Below are 16,210 nucleotides of genomic sequence, written 5' to 3'. Positions count from 1 at the left end.
CTTGGTGGTCTATCAAAAGCAATGATGCCCAAATTGACCTTGGGGAAAGGTTACAGAAAACAAGGAAATGACAAAGATGAATGACCATGGTTCAGTGTAAATTAACAAGATGTGAGACGAGAAGACACACATCATCCCATAGGTGGCAGAAGCATTTAAATAAAGGGTACTACCTTGTATAAAAACGGTGTTATTCTTCTGACTGTTTTGTTCATTTTCCTAAAAATACATGAGCTAGGACTGCAAACACATGTCACAATTTTGAACTTCAGTCCTATCTTAAGGTACAATATGTTACCTTTGCTTTAGTATCTAGAGTGAAAACAGAGAGCATATTGAATAGTAAAGAGACTCATCGTGAACATTTAATTTGGAACCAAAAATTAATATTTCACACCGTTAACACGGAAAGCAACCGACAAATAAATGATAAATGCCTGGGGGGCGCGGCTCACAGTTTGAGAATCATTGGACAAATGCAACATTATTTCAGTTTGTATCATTTAGCTACAGGTGCAAGGGAAATTAGCTTCTGAGATCACCCACAAGTCTCATTAAAGAAGATTTTCAGGTGAAAACATTTGCTATTTTATGTTATGTGCTTGAATGTATGTACAGTATATATACATATATATATATATATATATACATATATATTTTACTTAAAGCAATTCTTACCTTTCTGGCATTTTTACACATTTTTTTTGTAATCATAAAATGCTCCTAATAAGTGTATAGCACAATAAAATGTAAAAGAAATCCACTATGCGTCGAAACTCATCAATATTTAATTCTCATATATTTCTGATAAAAGTCTGACCAATCATTTTATTCGGTCCGAGTAAATTGATTTGCCGAGCTTCCTGTCTGTCATCCGTTGCTGCGTAACCTCCCAGTTGCACCGCTGTCACGGCTCGCAAGTCGCGCGCCTCTCTGGCAGAGCAGTAGAGCGGTGAGAGAGAGCAAGGAACGGAGACCTGACAATGACTGACCAAGGCGAGCCACCACTTCCATCATCAGCTGCCCCCACAGAGAAAATTATCAGGACAAAGAAGACTATTTCACAAAAAGCTGCCATAAAGAAAGAGCTTGATGTGGCAAGAGGCAAGACTGGAGTCAACATCGGCTCTGCTTTACAGCAATGGAGGAGGCTAATGCAGCTACATCCGGAGCTAAAAAGAGATGAGATGGTCGCGGAGTTTCTGCTGGACAGGTACGTTAAGTTTGCCTAATCCTAGAACACAACATTACATGTGATAACATCAGTTACCAGTTACTATCGTTCTGTAATATTATGTTATTTGTGCAGGGAAATTTAGCCTAGCGTTAGCGTTAGCGCCGGTAGTGTAAACAAACTGACTCCACAGCTTGGTTTGTTTAACGTTACACTACCGGTGACGTTAGCTTCAGCATTAGCCTCAGTGTTTATTGTGAAGTTGTCATTAACCCAGTTCTAGTATTATAACTCCGGGGTTGCGTTTGACTTGGTTGGTTGTACAGTAACCAGAGCTAGTTCAGCACATTGCTAGAAGACTTCTCCGGCTAATAGATAATGCTGGCTAGCTGATATCTGTGTAAATAAGACCAATCTGTCTATGTTTGTGACTTTTTCCATCCTTGGGAAGAAGTACTATTTACCAGTAGTGAATTTGAAATTGTAAGTTGATACATACACTTGCTCCACTTACTGTACATTGTGATAACATCACTCTGTGCCAAAGCAGCCTAAGATCTATATAAAATCTAGCCTGTTTGAGTTTATGCAATTTATATCCTGTGTCACGTTTCTATTTTTTTTTTACTCTTTGTCAAGGTACACCACTCCCACAGTAATGGAGGACATCCAGCACCAGCCAAGACTTGGTACCCCTGGAACTCATGAAGAGCTGAATGTTACATCTAAAAGATTTGTTTGCATTACTAAACAGTAATCTTGCAAGTGCCTTATGTTATTTATTTGCTTTTTTATTGGGACCAAATAACTAATTTGTTATAGAAGACAGCTGTAAAAAAAAAAAAAGCTTTGTACAATAATAAATGTTTTTCTAAAAAATTTATTTTAGCAATTCACTGCAGTTCATTCAGATGAAGTGGGAATATGAAAAAAGGGACATAATGGAAGTAAAGCATAATAAACATTACTTTATGTGAGTAAAAAGACAAAGGCAATTATATAATGCAAGGTTTTATTGAACAACGTGAATAAGAAAAAATACAAAACTATATGAACTGCTGGACTCGGATGAGATCGTCAGGACTGAGTACAGCAGGTCCACGTGCCCTCCGACCTCTGGCTCTTGTTGTGGATCTTGGGGCAGCTTGTCTGCTGGTTCCGGGCCTCTCCTCAGCAGATTCCCCACTCTGCATCACCCCACGGCCCTACCCTCCTACCCTGGCAGCCCCTGGAAGGACCTGCCCTTCACGGGGCTCTTACACCTCCTGTGCTGGTTCCTGCTGTCGGCTGCTGCTGTCGGCCCCTGCCTCTGAAGATCCGGAACGTAGTCGGGATCTCCAACCACACTCTCCTCCAAGAAGCACCACAATTTAAAAAAAGAAAGAGCCTTTTACTCTGCTCACTTTTGTCGAGCAGGTGTGAGCACAGTTTTTTTCTTTGTTTCTTTTCATGTCATTTTGTGATTTCAGTCTCATTGGACTCAACCCATGCAGTCGGATCAAGACAGCAAAGTTGGTCAGTAATTCAAGTAATCACTCGTGTTAATAAAAAAGGTTTATATTTTTGCAGCTCTAACTCATGTTTTATTTCACAGGTGAAGAGAATCATATTAAATGTTGAAGTTTGAATTGACACTTTACAATATGCATAATTTACAAAGCTAATGTAAAAAAGTAAATAATTGTAAAAAGGTTTTACAAGAGTATATTGTTTTTGTGAGATTACAGGTATTACCTGGCCAGTCAACTTCTGTAATCGAAAAAGAATACAACATGATATTGTAAACTCGATTACAAGTAATTGCTGTTTTTCTAAGGAAAAATGTGAACAGTATACTATAACATACTGTATTTCGTTTTTCACAGTAAGGTAAAGTAATTTCACAAGATTTTATGGCACACAACTTTTTTGCCAGAGATTTCCTGTAAATTCTACAGGTCATTACTTACAGTGTGGGGTCTCATTTACAAAAGTGCTTGGAATCAATACTTAAAGTGTACGTACGGAGAAAACCCAGAAATGGCGTGCGCCAAAAATAATTCCAATTTATAAAACCGTGTACATGCACACCTGCACTCAATGTTCTCTTTATAAGTCACAATCCACTTGGAAATGTGCGCACGGGAATTCGCCTCTTATTCCGCCCTCTACACGCCCAAACAACACCTCAGATGGTCAATGCAAAGCAAACAAAGCAAAGTGACTGGAAATGAATAAAAATGAGTTTGTTCATGGTTAATCACGGAAACAACTGAGTAAGACGAAGGAAATTAACTGTTTGACAGCTCGGGGTGCTTGTGATTGAGGTGAAGTTCAGAAAGCACATATTGTTTGGAGGACACAGCGGGGGACACAGACAAAATAAAAACCAGCAAATGACAACAAGTTACAGTGAAGGGAAAAAAAGCAGGAAAGAGAGGGAAAGAAATCCATCGTTTTGTCACCTGTAACTCATGCTTAGGCCATGTCCACACGGAGACGGAGCCGACTTCGTTCTGAAAAAGTTTTCCGTAAACACGGTGCCGTCTCAGGAAATGTTTGCGTCCCCACGAAACCGCTAAAATGCTGTAATATATACGACCGGCCTGTCGGTGGCACTGTAACGCAGCCACACAAATACAACAAACCGGAGAAGAAGAAATAGAGCATGCGTATAAGTGTAACAACAAAGAAGAAACACAAGCAGAAGACGATAGCGTAAAATATGAGTGGAACTGTTCTCCGCGGTGGATCAAAGAGCATGTGACGTATGCTGTTCTCCATGTCCTCTTCTTGCTGGCGGTGGTAGACGAGGAGAAGAAGATTCTGCTGTAATAGCGATATCAAGCTAAGTAGCTTCTGCAGAACAAGCGTGACACTGTAGTCCGCCATAGTTGTTGTTGTTGGTGGTGGTGGGGTTAGCGCATGCGCGACGTACGGAGGCAGCACGATTCAAGAAAGATCCGTATAGGCTGTACACACGGAAACGCCAGGGTGGCGTTTAGGGATTTATCCACTCTGGGCGGCGGTTTCAACAATTAGCGTATACCGGCTCCTGAAACACCAGTTCTGTGTGGACGAAACAACCATACGACAAAAAACTTTGGCGTCTGCTCCTAAACCCATCTCTGTGTGGACATGGCCTTAATTTTGTCCCATGCTCTGCAAAACATGCTCATGATTTATGACATTCTTTTTTTTTTTAATATAGACACAAACCATGTCATAAAATATCCCAGCAAGCTCCATTCCTGGTTGAAAAGTCAAATGCCCTACTTACTCTTTATCTTGCTTGTTTAGGAAAAAATATATTACTGCATAGTGCTAAACAAACAACAGGCACTACAATACACACCTACACTAAGAGTTTGTGCTAATTATTTACTGTGATGCCTCAATTTCAAAGTAGTTTTGATTCAACTTCTCTTTCCTCTTCGTGTTCTGTAGCTCCACCTATTGGTGTTAGAGGATTAGGAGACGGTTGGGCTCTCACTTTGAACACATCCCACTTCTCGGGAAGCAGGCCTTTGTTGAAGAGCACAGACGCCAAATAGGAGAAAATCAAGATGGCAGCAACAGCGGACAACATGGAGATGGTCTTAACCGGAGAGTACTGGACATAAACACCATCCTCAAGAGTGCATCCTGGGAAGTGTATGACTGGTGCTAACCCTAGTGATGGGTTCCCACTGAGCAGCCTCAAAGTAATTCCCACAAGCAAGCCCATAATAGCCCCGTAACCGTTGGAGATGTTGAAGAAGAGGACGCATACGAGTTGAGGGAAGATAAATGTGTAGGCTGCTTCAGCACCCATGATCCAGAACAATATGATGCTGTTTTTCAGGCTGGTAAGTGATGTACCAACCAAGCCTGCTACCACGACAGAGACACGAATCACCCACTGAATCTCTCTGTCTGATGCCTGTGGATAAAGAGGAGAGAAAGAGAAAAAGGTAAAGATCAAATGATTTAAACATGCCTTTTTTACAAACACGTACTTCATCACTTTGTTGTTCTTATTTCTTCCTACTCTGCTACTCTGTCATACCACTTAATACCATTCTTACTCCTCTGCACTCTGTTCCCACTGTTTCAAATGAATGTCACACCTTAATAGCAGAATGACAGGCGACAGTGTAGTCAGCTAATTTGTTATGATTTATAAATGATCAAAAGGTGCATTTGCCCACCTGAGGCCTCAGGAGATCCTTGTATATGTTAACACTGAAGACAGAGCTTGCAGAAAGCAAAGTAGAGTCAGCTGATGACATCACAGCGGCGGCTACACATCCAATACCAATAATGGAGATGTAGGACGGTGTGAGGTGCTGCAGGGCAATGGGTAGAACTAGAGCTGCTTCCCCACGTTCATATGGAGATGGAGAACCATACGTAGTCATGTTCCAGTCTGCGACACAGAGACAAAAGAAGGAAAGACTTAAAAAATGTCACATTAGGGTTGAAAGAATATAAGAGAAGTCTACTATACAGACAAAGTAGTGGACTAAACACGTTGGGCCCTATTTACACGTCGGAAGGTGTGCAGTCTAAAGAGCATGGCGCTAAGTGATTTAGGGCGTGTCTGACCCACTTTTACTAGTTACACGGCGCACAATCTGGGCGCAAACCGAGGCGCAAGGCGCAAAGAGGTTGGCTTAAATCCCTGGATTATTCATAGGCATGTTTTCTGCATAACATGAATCAAACCAATCAGAGTGTCAGCTCTCATTCCCTTTAAGAGCCCGGTGCGCCTGCAGGCAGGCATTTTGCTGTTTATACGGTGGATTTCAGTTGTTCTTGTATAAACTGGACTCAGACCGGCATATTTAACTTGTTTTTTTCCACTGTGCTGCATACCCAGAACACACACAGTGTACAATATACTGTAAGTCGAAGCACGGATTGATGTTAAAGCCACTGAAGCGATCCTGCCCAGCAGAAACGTAATGATAAGAGGTACGCTGTGTATATTTACTCACAAGGCACAGCATTAATGATTTAATTCTCCAAATGGACAGGATCTTATGTTTATTAAAGTTCTGTGTGCTGACCATCAAAGAAAGGCCGGCTTTAAATGATTATTTACTTATTGTTGTTGCTGGATCACATGGCTGTATTCTCGTGCATGCGTAATGGACACTGGACAGTGTATTAATATCTGGGTGCACGATTGTCAGCGCCACAGGTAGTTATGCCTGAGGATTATAATACATTTACCTCTCAGTTGCGTGTGTGAATCTGTTTCTACGTGTATAGCGAGCGCTCATCAGAATGAGAGTGCATGATGGAGAACTTGGTGTGGCATTTTGGCCCGTACATGGCTCAAGCAGGAATCTCCCTGAAACTTGGTGTGGCATTTTGGCCCGTACATGGCTCAAGCAGGAATCTCCCTGAGGTGAAGCAAGTGTGTGTGGAGGCAGCGTTGAGCTTGTCCACGTCTTCCGGCGTCACCAGATCAGTAACAAACCGAAAGCAGTATCATGATTTAAGGGGGAAACCAAAGCTTGCCCTCACAGTCCTCTGTTATTTCACTGTATATGCAAAAACACTTTTTTGCTTTTTCTGCTGCTGTGCGTCCCCGTGTGGGTAACAAGCACAGACTCGTGTTGTAAATTCGCTGACGCATGTCCGTAATGCACCCTCTAAATAGGAGAGAAATACTGCACCATAGACTTTAGACCAGGTTTTTGTTGGTCTAAGGCGGAGTCGCTTTTTATGTCTTCAAGATAGCAACACGCCAATGTGACAACACCTCATTTCAAAACCAACACGGCCATGGGAGCTGACGGTGGTGCTAGTTCACTTGCTCTCTACACAACGTAGGCGTGAAAATGACACTCATCGGGTGGAAAATAGCAATGACACTTGCGCTGTGTGCTTTGGCGCGTTGCGCTGGGTGTACGATGGGGCCCTTTGTCTCAAGACTGAGCTGTCATAACATGTTTAAAGCTGTTGGTTCATAGGATATGCACACGCGCAAATAGATTTCCTTTACTGGACTGGCGGACTAATGAACAGGGATCTCTAAAGATGTTCTCTCAATGTCACAAATTATGGAGCCTCCAATAATTAATGTAGTGGGGGAGATACAAGAACGAGGAGATGATGTGTCAGAGCTACCGGCGCTTGACAACTGACACTCCATCCGCTATCCCAGGAAGGTCTGTCTTCCGGTCGCATTGTACCACCACTGATCAGGGTGGCTCTGTTGGCTTTGGAGTGGAGCTATGAGCTGGGGTCATGAGCCCAATTCCCATGCCAACCTCAGGATCATCTGGCTTCAGTGTTTTAACATCCACAGCAGTGGACGGGAGTCCCGCCACCACTGGATCCAGCTGCTTAGGAGAAAAGCCACTCACTTCAACTGCAGGGCCCTCCAGGCAGGCTGGCCTAGTACCGGTATGCATGGAGGCCAGTCAGGGAAGGGTGACTGTAGAGGCCGAGACCAGCTGCAGCACTAAGGCAGAGGGCAATCAAACCACCTGGGCAGCAAGGCCGGAAGACTGCATATAAGGAATATGCTTTTCTTAGGCAGCAACTACGAAAACAGAGCTCATCAGCTCATCCTTTATCCAGAGTTCTGATTTCAGGCAGTGAATATTTAAGATTGCAGTCCACAGACACAGCCATTAGAGATGATTTTGGATCAAAATTAACACACAAAGCCACTTTCACTCCTGTTGCTCTTCCAGGTATAACGGGTAGCACCGTAGGCGACCATAGATGTCAGTCAATCACTCGATTTAAAAGATATATAAAATATATTTGCAAATCCTGTTCTTTAAAATACGCTGGTGCCTAAAACTCTTTCCTGCATGGTAATGTTTAACCATGTTTGGATCATAAACATTATTACCTGTGGATGCAGCAGCTGCCCCAAGCAGTATAGGAGGAATCGCGAATACAAGAAAGATGAATGCAGCAGCAAGGCATGTGATCTTGGCTGTGGCCAAGGATGAAGCTGACAAGGTCCTCTGGTGGACGCACTGATCTCCCAGACCCCCCAGTGCCTAAAAGTCAAATGGTTTGTTGTTTAAAATGATGTGTGGGACTCTCTAAATGTTGAATGCTATTAGCTTGGAAGCATCCATTGATAAAAAGAAAGGTCCGTTAAACTATACAACCACAGTCAAGGGATAGTAAATTAATAGTAGATAGTTATTTCCCTTGACATATATTTCCTTACGAAAAATAAGAACTCATCAATCATGATCCAGGTCTTCTTCGGCTCTGGTGTACCGATCCAGGGAGCGTGTAAGGTGTTGTTCATTAACGTCTGGCTTATGTCCAAGGAGTGAGGATTCATCAAAACAAAAGGAACACAGATCCACTGCAGAGACAAACACACAATTTTTAATGTTATCCTTTAGAATTTTTGATGCTGTGTGCTGTCTTCTAAAACAATAAAGGCAGACCCTCCATAAAAATGACAATAATTGCAAACTCACCAAGCCGAGAAATATGAGGACAAGCTGTATAATATCTGTGTAGGCCACAGAGTAGAGACCTCCCATCAGTGTGTAGATAATGGCAACTGCAGCAGAGATCCAGATGCACACAGTGTAGGGCAAATCCAGGACCACACTCATGGTTCCTCCTATGAAACACATTTTATCATTAAACGTTCATGTGAATATCACCAGTTAATATTTTTTTTGTGGTCTCAGCCACACAACATCGAAAGTAATTGCATCCATGTATATTTTAAGTTTAATCCACAAGGCAACTAGCCTTGGTTGAAGTTCTTGAAGACGTCTTATTCAAGAAGTTTTTCTGAGGAGTGGCGAAACGTTTTCAAGAACTTCAACCAAGTCCAGTTGCCTTTTGAATTAAATTCAGAACTCCTATGACCGGGATAACTGAGAACCTTTACAGGTAATTCCATGTACACATTTAATGTATGTAACAGACCAATTAACGCAACAAATACACATGTCATGTCAAAGTAGAATGCTGTATCTGTACCTAAACCAATCAGTGTTGAGGGCACCCAGAGCAGATCAACAAAAACTGAAACCAGGCTGAATCCAGCTGTTAGTACTTTTCCATACTTCATGTTGAAGGGGTCCAGCATTGTCATGCAATGTCTGTCTCTCATTGGCTTGGTAAATACCAAACCAACTGGATTTAAAAAAGGACAGAACACAACACAGTAACAAAAAAAAATCAACTGGGGAGTAAAACAAACACACAAACAAGCAAACAAAAAGACACTAATTGAAATAATCACAAAGTAGGTCATATTCATGTCACATACAGCAACAAGATGCATGGTTAAATCTCTAAATTTCCTCTACCAAAATATTTTTGTTTTGTGGTCAATCAAATTCATTAATGCCATTTAATTAAAGACATATTTAACAATTATCAGTGAATTTTTTTTTCTTTATCACATTTTCTTTAAAGATTCAACCTCGAAGATTTCAATTGCATTCTCTTGGCGGCACCTTTGGCGCTACACGGGTACTTTCCGAGTAAACGCCCCAATTTAACCAGACGTCTAAGGTTGGCTCCCATTGTTGCGGTTGTAACTCTTCAATCTTCCTTTGCCGATGGTCGCTTTCCTTTTTGCCTTCTTTTGAGTGTCGAATTTGTTTCTTTTTCTTTGGATTTTCACTTATTGTTGACGTTGTATCTGTAGCCATCGATCTTTTCTTTGTTTGTACAGACTTAACAGACATTTATTTACAATAAAACCTTAGAGATTATATCTTCAAATATGCAGATTAATGGTTATATTAAAATAAGTCATGGACAGAATATCTCCTGTTAAAATCAATAATATGTGCCATCTTTTTTGTGGCTCCTGTTGTGGAGATAACAATTTGAAGTTTTAAGAAAAGCAGATGACTTCCCGTTTACTAAAGTGGACTGTTCCTGGATAAAATCACGAACAAAGATTCATTTTCTCTCTAGAATAGCTGATATATGAGGTTTTTTGAATTTTCTAAACAGAAGCTAATCAAGTTATTTACTTACCAATAACATAAGATGTGCTGTAAGCTATCGTCATCACGCCCGCCTGAGTTAGTCCCATGGACGGGGTGTAGATCATCTCAGCTGTGCCAACAATGAAGGCTCCTCCGATCCACGTAGCTACAGGATGAAAAAACACAGCAAGAAATTTATCAGAGAAACGATTATTCTTGTGATGTCTCGCAACACCGGGCAGACTTTTCATCCAATGACATGTCAAAGAATTCACACCTGTCACACCTGTCTTAATTAAACTCAGCCTCTTGACCTTTTAGTCTTTTTCAGCCATATCCATCTATAACTTCCCGAACTCCCTTTGTGAGCCTCCAAACTGAGCACAAAAAATGAATGTGTCACTTGTAGGGAAACCAGTGTGGACTGACCCTGAAGCCACAATCAGTGAGGAAGCATTAGGAGCATAAAGTACAAAACATAATTAGTACATTTAGTACAAATAGTACATTTTAACATAATTCTATTACAGTTAACAAAACGTTGAATAATGTACATAACAAAAGAGACTAGCAGAGAAAAAAAGCTTTCTAAAGAAACGGAGATCATTTTAACGGAACAACACAAGAAAACGTAACGTGGTGCACGTGGTGCCAGGGGGAGAGGTAGCTGCAAACTACCACTATGGGTCTTATAGAGCCGGACACAGTGGCTTCACACACTGTAGGAGCCACACTGAAGGGTAAAGTGTTGTACACAAATGGTTCCAGCAGGTGTTACTCTCGGGTTAAGGTAAACCACTTCATAGGTAGGAACTTTCGCTCGGGTATTACGTGTTGCTAGACGGAGGAGCACACGCAGTTTTTCGACCACTACTACACGCCGAAGGTAACAACTGAAAGTGAATGTGTATGTAAATGTTTACGGGAACTGTTGGAATCTTGCTTGTGACAAAGACCATTCATGGAGAAATAAATGTTCCAAAAACCAAAGGAAGATACTGGACTATCTTATTTCACCATACGCACAGGAGAGTTACAACGGTGAGCGAGTCAATTATTCACTTAGCCTGTCTATGTAGACCCTCAGTGGCGTTAAGTTTAGACTTAGACGCTATATTCAAGTTGAAAAACTTTGTGTGCTCCTCCGTCTAGCAACACCTAACACCTGAGCGAAAGTTCCTACTTAAGAAGTGGTTTACCTTAACTCGAGAGTGACACCTGCTGGAGACATTTGTGTACAACACTTTACCCTTCAATATGGCTCCTACACACACTATACTAACGCCAGGGACACATCGGACGAGGCTGCGAAGCGCCGCGCAACGAAAATCATACGCGAGCAGGAGCACTTCCGTTCACACCAGATGGGCATTTCTCCGCACCGGGCGCCGCGGCGCGTCTGGTGTGAACGACACAATCGGTTAACATGGGCGCCGGAAGGAAACTGGCTCCGCTTCTCGGCGCTTCGCAGCGCTTCCTCGTCCGGTGTGTCCCCGGCGTAAGGTGTTTCTAAAAAAAATTGTTTCTACCCCATTTGTATCAGTGAGTTCTGACTTTAGCTGAATGTGTTTAAGTACTTCTCAGCTGGAATACTATCTGTGCCAGGTTTATGGTGTCAGCGTAATGGCTAGAAAATTCATCAAATGATTTGTTATATTTTCACAGCAATATACAAAATACTCTCCATGCTTTCGTACTGTATAGTTACGAAATATGTTAAAAAGCAAAATGGATATCAGGATGAGTGATAAGATGCCTGCTCAAAAGACAGTGAACATTCTTCCTACAGTCATAAAAATAAAGATAAAATTTGCATGGCAAAGAATTATTTGGGCGCCATATGTCTGAGAGGAAAAAGTGAATTGACAAACTCAAAATTCTCGTCAGTGTTTCTTCTCTGCACCTTGCTTTCCTTGGAGACAGGATCCCATTGAATGGCTAGAAGTTAAAGATTTCCATACATGTTATGTACTATGAACCTAGCTCTTAATTAGAAACGAACCTTGCATAGCTTCAAGGCTTTTTGGCTTCAACCAGTTGGTGTGGTCCAGGGGTCAGGAACCTTTTCTTTTAAAGGAGCCATTTTTACCCACCCCTCCGCCCCAAACAATCTGTCTGGAGCCGCAAAACATACTTAAACTTCACAATTAAGGTAACGCAGTTTTTATATGAAACTTGCTGAGTTATTACAAGTGGCATTTACTTTTCATGATGTGTACAAGTGCCTGCTTTTCTGGCTAGCTAGCTAATGCTACACGCAAACGAGGCCAAAATGCAACAGGCATTTAGAGCAGTTTCCTATTGAAAAAAAGATCATCTTTATCTTTGTGGGCTTTCCGTGCAATACGAGATACTTTTCGGACTATTGGAGTTTAGTATTGATGGGCCGTCGGACTAATGGTACCAGATAACGTTAGCTAGCAAGCTAATAGTACACGCAATCTGATGGCATGAGAGACAATGCTAATTTTAGTAACCTATCTATTATGAACATCTCATAAGTAGTAAACTATTACGTTTACCTATGACATATCTATGTGTGTGAATATGTGTGTCTGTGTATCACTTACACAAAGAAAATAAGTTGACTGTGCCATAAAATGTGCACATTCAAGTAACTTTTAAAAAAATAGTGTTTATGTTTTTGTGTGCCATCCCATGTAGTGCAGTAGGACTGACATTTTCCCTTTGTTGACTACCTAGTATTTTCACATATAATGTAATGCACACAAAAAGACCACTGTGCACTTGACTGAATTACAAGAATATTGTAAAATTAAACAGCAGTGTAACAATATTATATATTACATATTGAAGACATAAGTGAAGAACATTGCGTTCCAGTCAACTGTTTACCTTTCCATGTTTTGTATAGATGGAGCACCAAATGCCGTAAGTCATGAATCTAAAATAATATCATTTAATGTGGTCATGGCTGGTTTTTTGTTACAGAGCAGTTATGCCACTAAAACTATGGCATTCAGACTTTTTTTATTGACTCAACAAATCATCATTAATCTATGTATGTTTTAACCTTTGGTATCTGTTACAAGTCAAAATTGCTGCTGTGAAAAGGGCTAATGTTGGAAGAACTGATATTCCAAGGAAGTATGCTTCCTGTGGTTTGGTTTGGCAACACTACTGTTTGATGTAAAATTAAGGGACCAGGATATGTGTCTTCGTTTGCCTTGCCTGTATCCGCCTGTGTCTCTCTCATTTTTATTAACCTCACAGACACACATGCATACACATATCCTTGTGTACACGCACCTCAATGGTGGTAATGTTGTGACATAACAGTCTCTCCCCTCGCCATCTTGTGGAGTGAAACAGGCCAAGCCTCACATACTCCCTTTGTTCAACGTTCACGCTCCCATCTAACGGTTTGAACCCTCTCTTGACACAATCATCAATGCGGTTGCACCGCCAACTTTCTCTCTCTCTCTTTCTGTGTCACAGTCCTGAGGTAGTCACAGTCCTGAGTTTGATTTTCGTGTTTTATTTTGTAAGTTCTGGCCCTGTGTCATGTCTTGTCTTACTTCCTGCCCTTGTGTGTTTCCCTCTGGTTTGATTCCCCTTATTAGTTCCACCTGTTTACCAGCCCAGACTCTCCTACCCACTCACTTGTTGTTCATTTTCATTTTCCTGGCGGGTTCTTTCTATGTTTCCCCTGATGTTGAATCCTACTTCTATTTTGGACTGTAGACCTGTATCACTCTTTTGCTGCCTGCCTCCAATATACCCAGATACTGTAAGCCTTTTTTTGTCATCAAACTTCCTAGTTTTGCATCTGCCTGCCATCCTGACTGGTCATTCGCACATGTGTGTCCTGTGATTTCATGACATTCTGCCTGTCTCTCTCTCTTCACACACGCCCACATCCACACACATGCACATGTGGTACTCTTCCTGTTTGGTATATGGATAAAACTGCTTGTAGTCTAGTTGTATGGTAGTTGTTTGTTTTACTAAAGTTGTAATCTTGAAAATCTTGTTGAAAAGTTTTGTTCTCTTTGGCGGCACCTATGGGGATAAACAATAATTGCGGTAGCACACTTCCCAGATATCCAGACAGTGTTGCATGTGTGACGTCCACGGTTGGCTCAGGTTGTAACTCTTGGGGCCCTATTTAGACAGCGGAAGGCGCACAGTCTAAAGCGCATGGCGCTAAGTGATTTAGGGCGTGACGGACGCACCTTTGCTAATTACACGGCGCACAATCTGGGTGCAAACCGAGGCACAAGGCGCAAAGAGGTTGGCTTAAGTACCTGGATTATTCATAGGCCTGTTTTCTGCATAACATGAATCAAACCAATCAGAGTGTCAGCTCTCATTCCCTTCAAGGACCCTCCGTTCATCTCCCTCCGGCCAGCTTTCCATTCCTCACACCAGGTTGCGGACCTTCGGGAATAGAGCGTTCAGTGTAGCAGCCCCCACCCTCTGGAACGCTCTCCCTCCCGACCTCCGCAATGCTGGACTGGAATTCCTCAAAACCCATCTATTCAACACAGCCTACAGCCCTTTAACATCAGTGATTTAATGTACTGTGTCTAGTCTGTTTGTGAGTGTTTCTGTGTTCCTCCTTGTAAAGCGGCCTTGGGTCCCATGAAAGGCGCTATAAAAATTTAAGTTATTAATATTATTATAGTGACTAAAACAGAAATGTAATCAATTTATTTGGCAACTAGAATGTGTCTCTCAATGTGTAACATGTATAGTAATTAAAATCAGTTGAAATGTTTTTGAGTTATTTACATCTTTCCCACATTATGAAATAATTATCAGGATTTCATCTCTATTGTGAGAGAAAACTATATTTTGGTGTGATATGATCATATCTTTCCTGATTTTGTTAAGATTCGCCAGTTCCTTGTGTTTTCCCTGTGTTTTTCCCTCCCTTGTGTGTGTTGTCTGTCTTGTCCGTGTTTTCAGGCTGGGCGTGGTTGACTACTTTCACTCCACTCTCACACCTGCAGTTCATTCTCATCAAGCCATTCTCCACCTGCTGCAGTACTTAAGCCTGGTCAAGCTCTCTACTCTTCGCCAGTTCGTTCCGTCTTCTTCAAGTGGTAACTCGACACGGCCGATGCAGATTCAAAGTGAAACTACTGACTCTGTAAACCTGTTGACCTTGTTTTTTCCCTCGCCGCAGATACCTGTCATACCAGCCTCCGTCCTTCCACGCCCAGCCTCACCTGTTCTCCGTCCTGAGCCCAAGGAGTTTTGTTTTGTGCCACAGTTATTCTACTGCTTGTGACTTAAGTTCGTATTAAACCGGATTACCTGTATTCTACCTCCTGTGTGTGTCTGCTTTGGGATCCAGTTCTACGATTAAGCATAACAGATTTCTTCACTGTGGTTTAGAATGCTAAACAAGCTCAAGGGTTACTTTATTTTTACATTATGGTTCACAAGCTCTTAAGAAAGTCCAATATTTATTTGCATTTATTTCATTACCTGTTATATGCTGTTTAATTCTACACAGTACTTAAGAATTAAAAAAAGTCAATTAGTCAAAACATTATGTCTTCATGACCAAACTGTTGTCTCTCACTTGCAGCCAATTAAATATGACACCTCCCAGGTTAAAATCGTTCATAAAATATATTCCCTTCATAATGGCTTTGATGATCATTTTTCTGCACTTAACAGTATATTCAGCTGTGCTGTCCTTACCTGTCATTGTGAAGATTCCCACCACTAAGCTGATGTTTCTATTTCCCAGCAGGGCCATATCCATTGCAGTGGCTCCCCTTTTCTTTTGTTCCCTTTTGGACTTGAAAGAAGCCCAGATGCCGGTTCCCAGAACCAGCAGGTAAAATAACACCATCACAATCACCCCAGGGATGTTGACAGCCATGATGGACTGGTTGAGTGGTTTCCCCACCAGCTGATGTTCAACTGACTAAGTGGTGTTTGGTTGGGTATAATCGAAAGTGAAAAATACAAAACCCAGAGAAAAAACAGGAAGAGCATACATCGTATTGAATTAATGCCCTCCCCCACCTCATACTTCAATAACGCCCTCTGGTGGAAAAAGCTTTATTAGTATTATTATTATAACACAGCCACAAGGAGAGGATTGAGGCCAAGATGGGACAAAAAGGAGGTGTGGAATTGTGATATA

The 16,210-nt window shown here is 41.6% G+C and overlaps 1 protein-coding gene across 2 annotated transcripts; it reads right to left on the bottom strand.

The window, feature by feature from the left end:
* Positions 1 to 2,118: 2,118 nt before the first annotated feature.
* On the bottom strand, positions 2,119 to 16,002 carry LOC138588523 (high-affinity choline transporter 1-like). Of its 2 annotated transcripts, XM_069658678.1 has the most exons (8): positions 15,760 to 16,002; positions 10,133 to 10,249; positions 9,119 to 9,274; positions 8,602 to 8,750; positions 8,340 to 8,483; positions 8,010 to 8,163; positions 5,344 to 5,561; positions 2,119 to 5,075 (listed from the first exon to the last, which is right to left on the bottom strand). In XM_069658678.1, exons 1-8 carry the CDS (start codon positions 15,941 to 15,943, stop codon positions 4,554 to 4,556), a joined length of 1,644 nt encoding a protein of 547 aa, XP_069514779.1. In that variant the 5' UTR covers positions 15,944 to 16,002; the 3' UTR covers positions 2,119 to 4,553. The 2 variants fall into 2 exon arrangements, with proteins under 2 accessions (XP_069514779.1, XP_069514780.1); XM_069658679.1 differs by lacking the exon at positions 9,119 to 9,274 and having other exon boundaries at positions 2,120 to 5,075.
* Between the last annotated feature and the right edge of the window lie 208 nt (positions 16,003 to 16,210).

This window comes from Semicossyphus pulcher, unplaced genomic scaffold (genome assembly GCF_022749685.1).
Source record: "Semicossyphus pulcher isolate SPU_LCO1_2020_fin unplaced genomic scaffold, fSemPul1.0.p SCAF_12, whole genome shotgun sequence".
Classification (NCBI taxonomy): domain Eukaryota; kingdom Metazoa; phylum Chordata; class Actinopteri; order Labriformes; family Labridae; genus Semicossyphus; species Semicossyphus pulcher.
The sequence above is the reverse complement of the archived record's forward strand: the minus strand, read 5'-3'. Positions and strand labels throughout refer to the sequence as shown.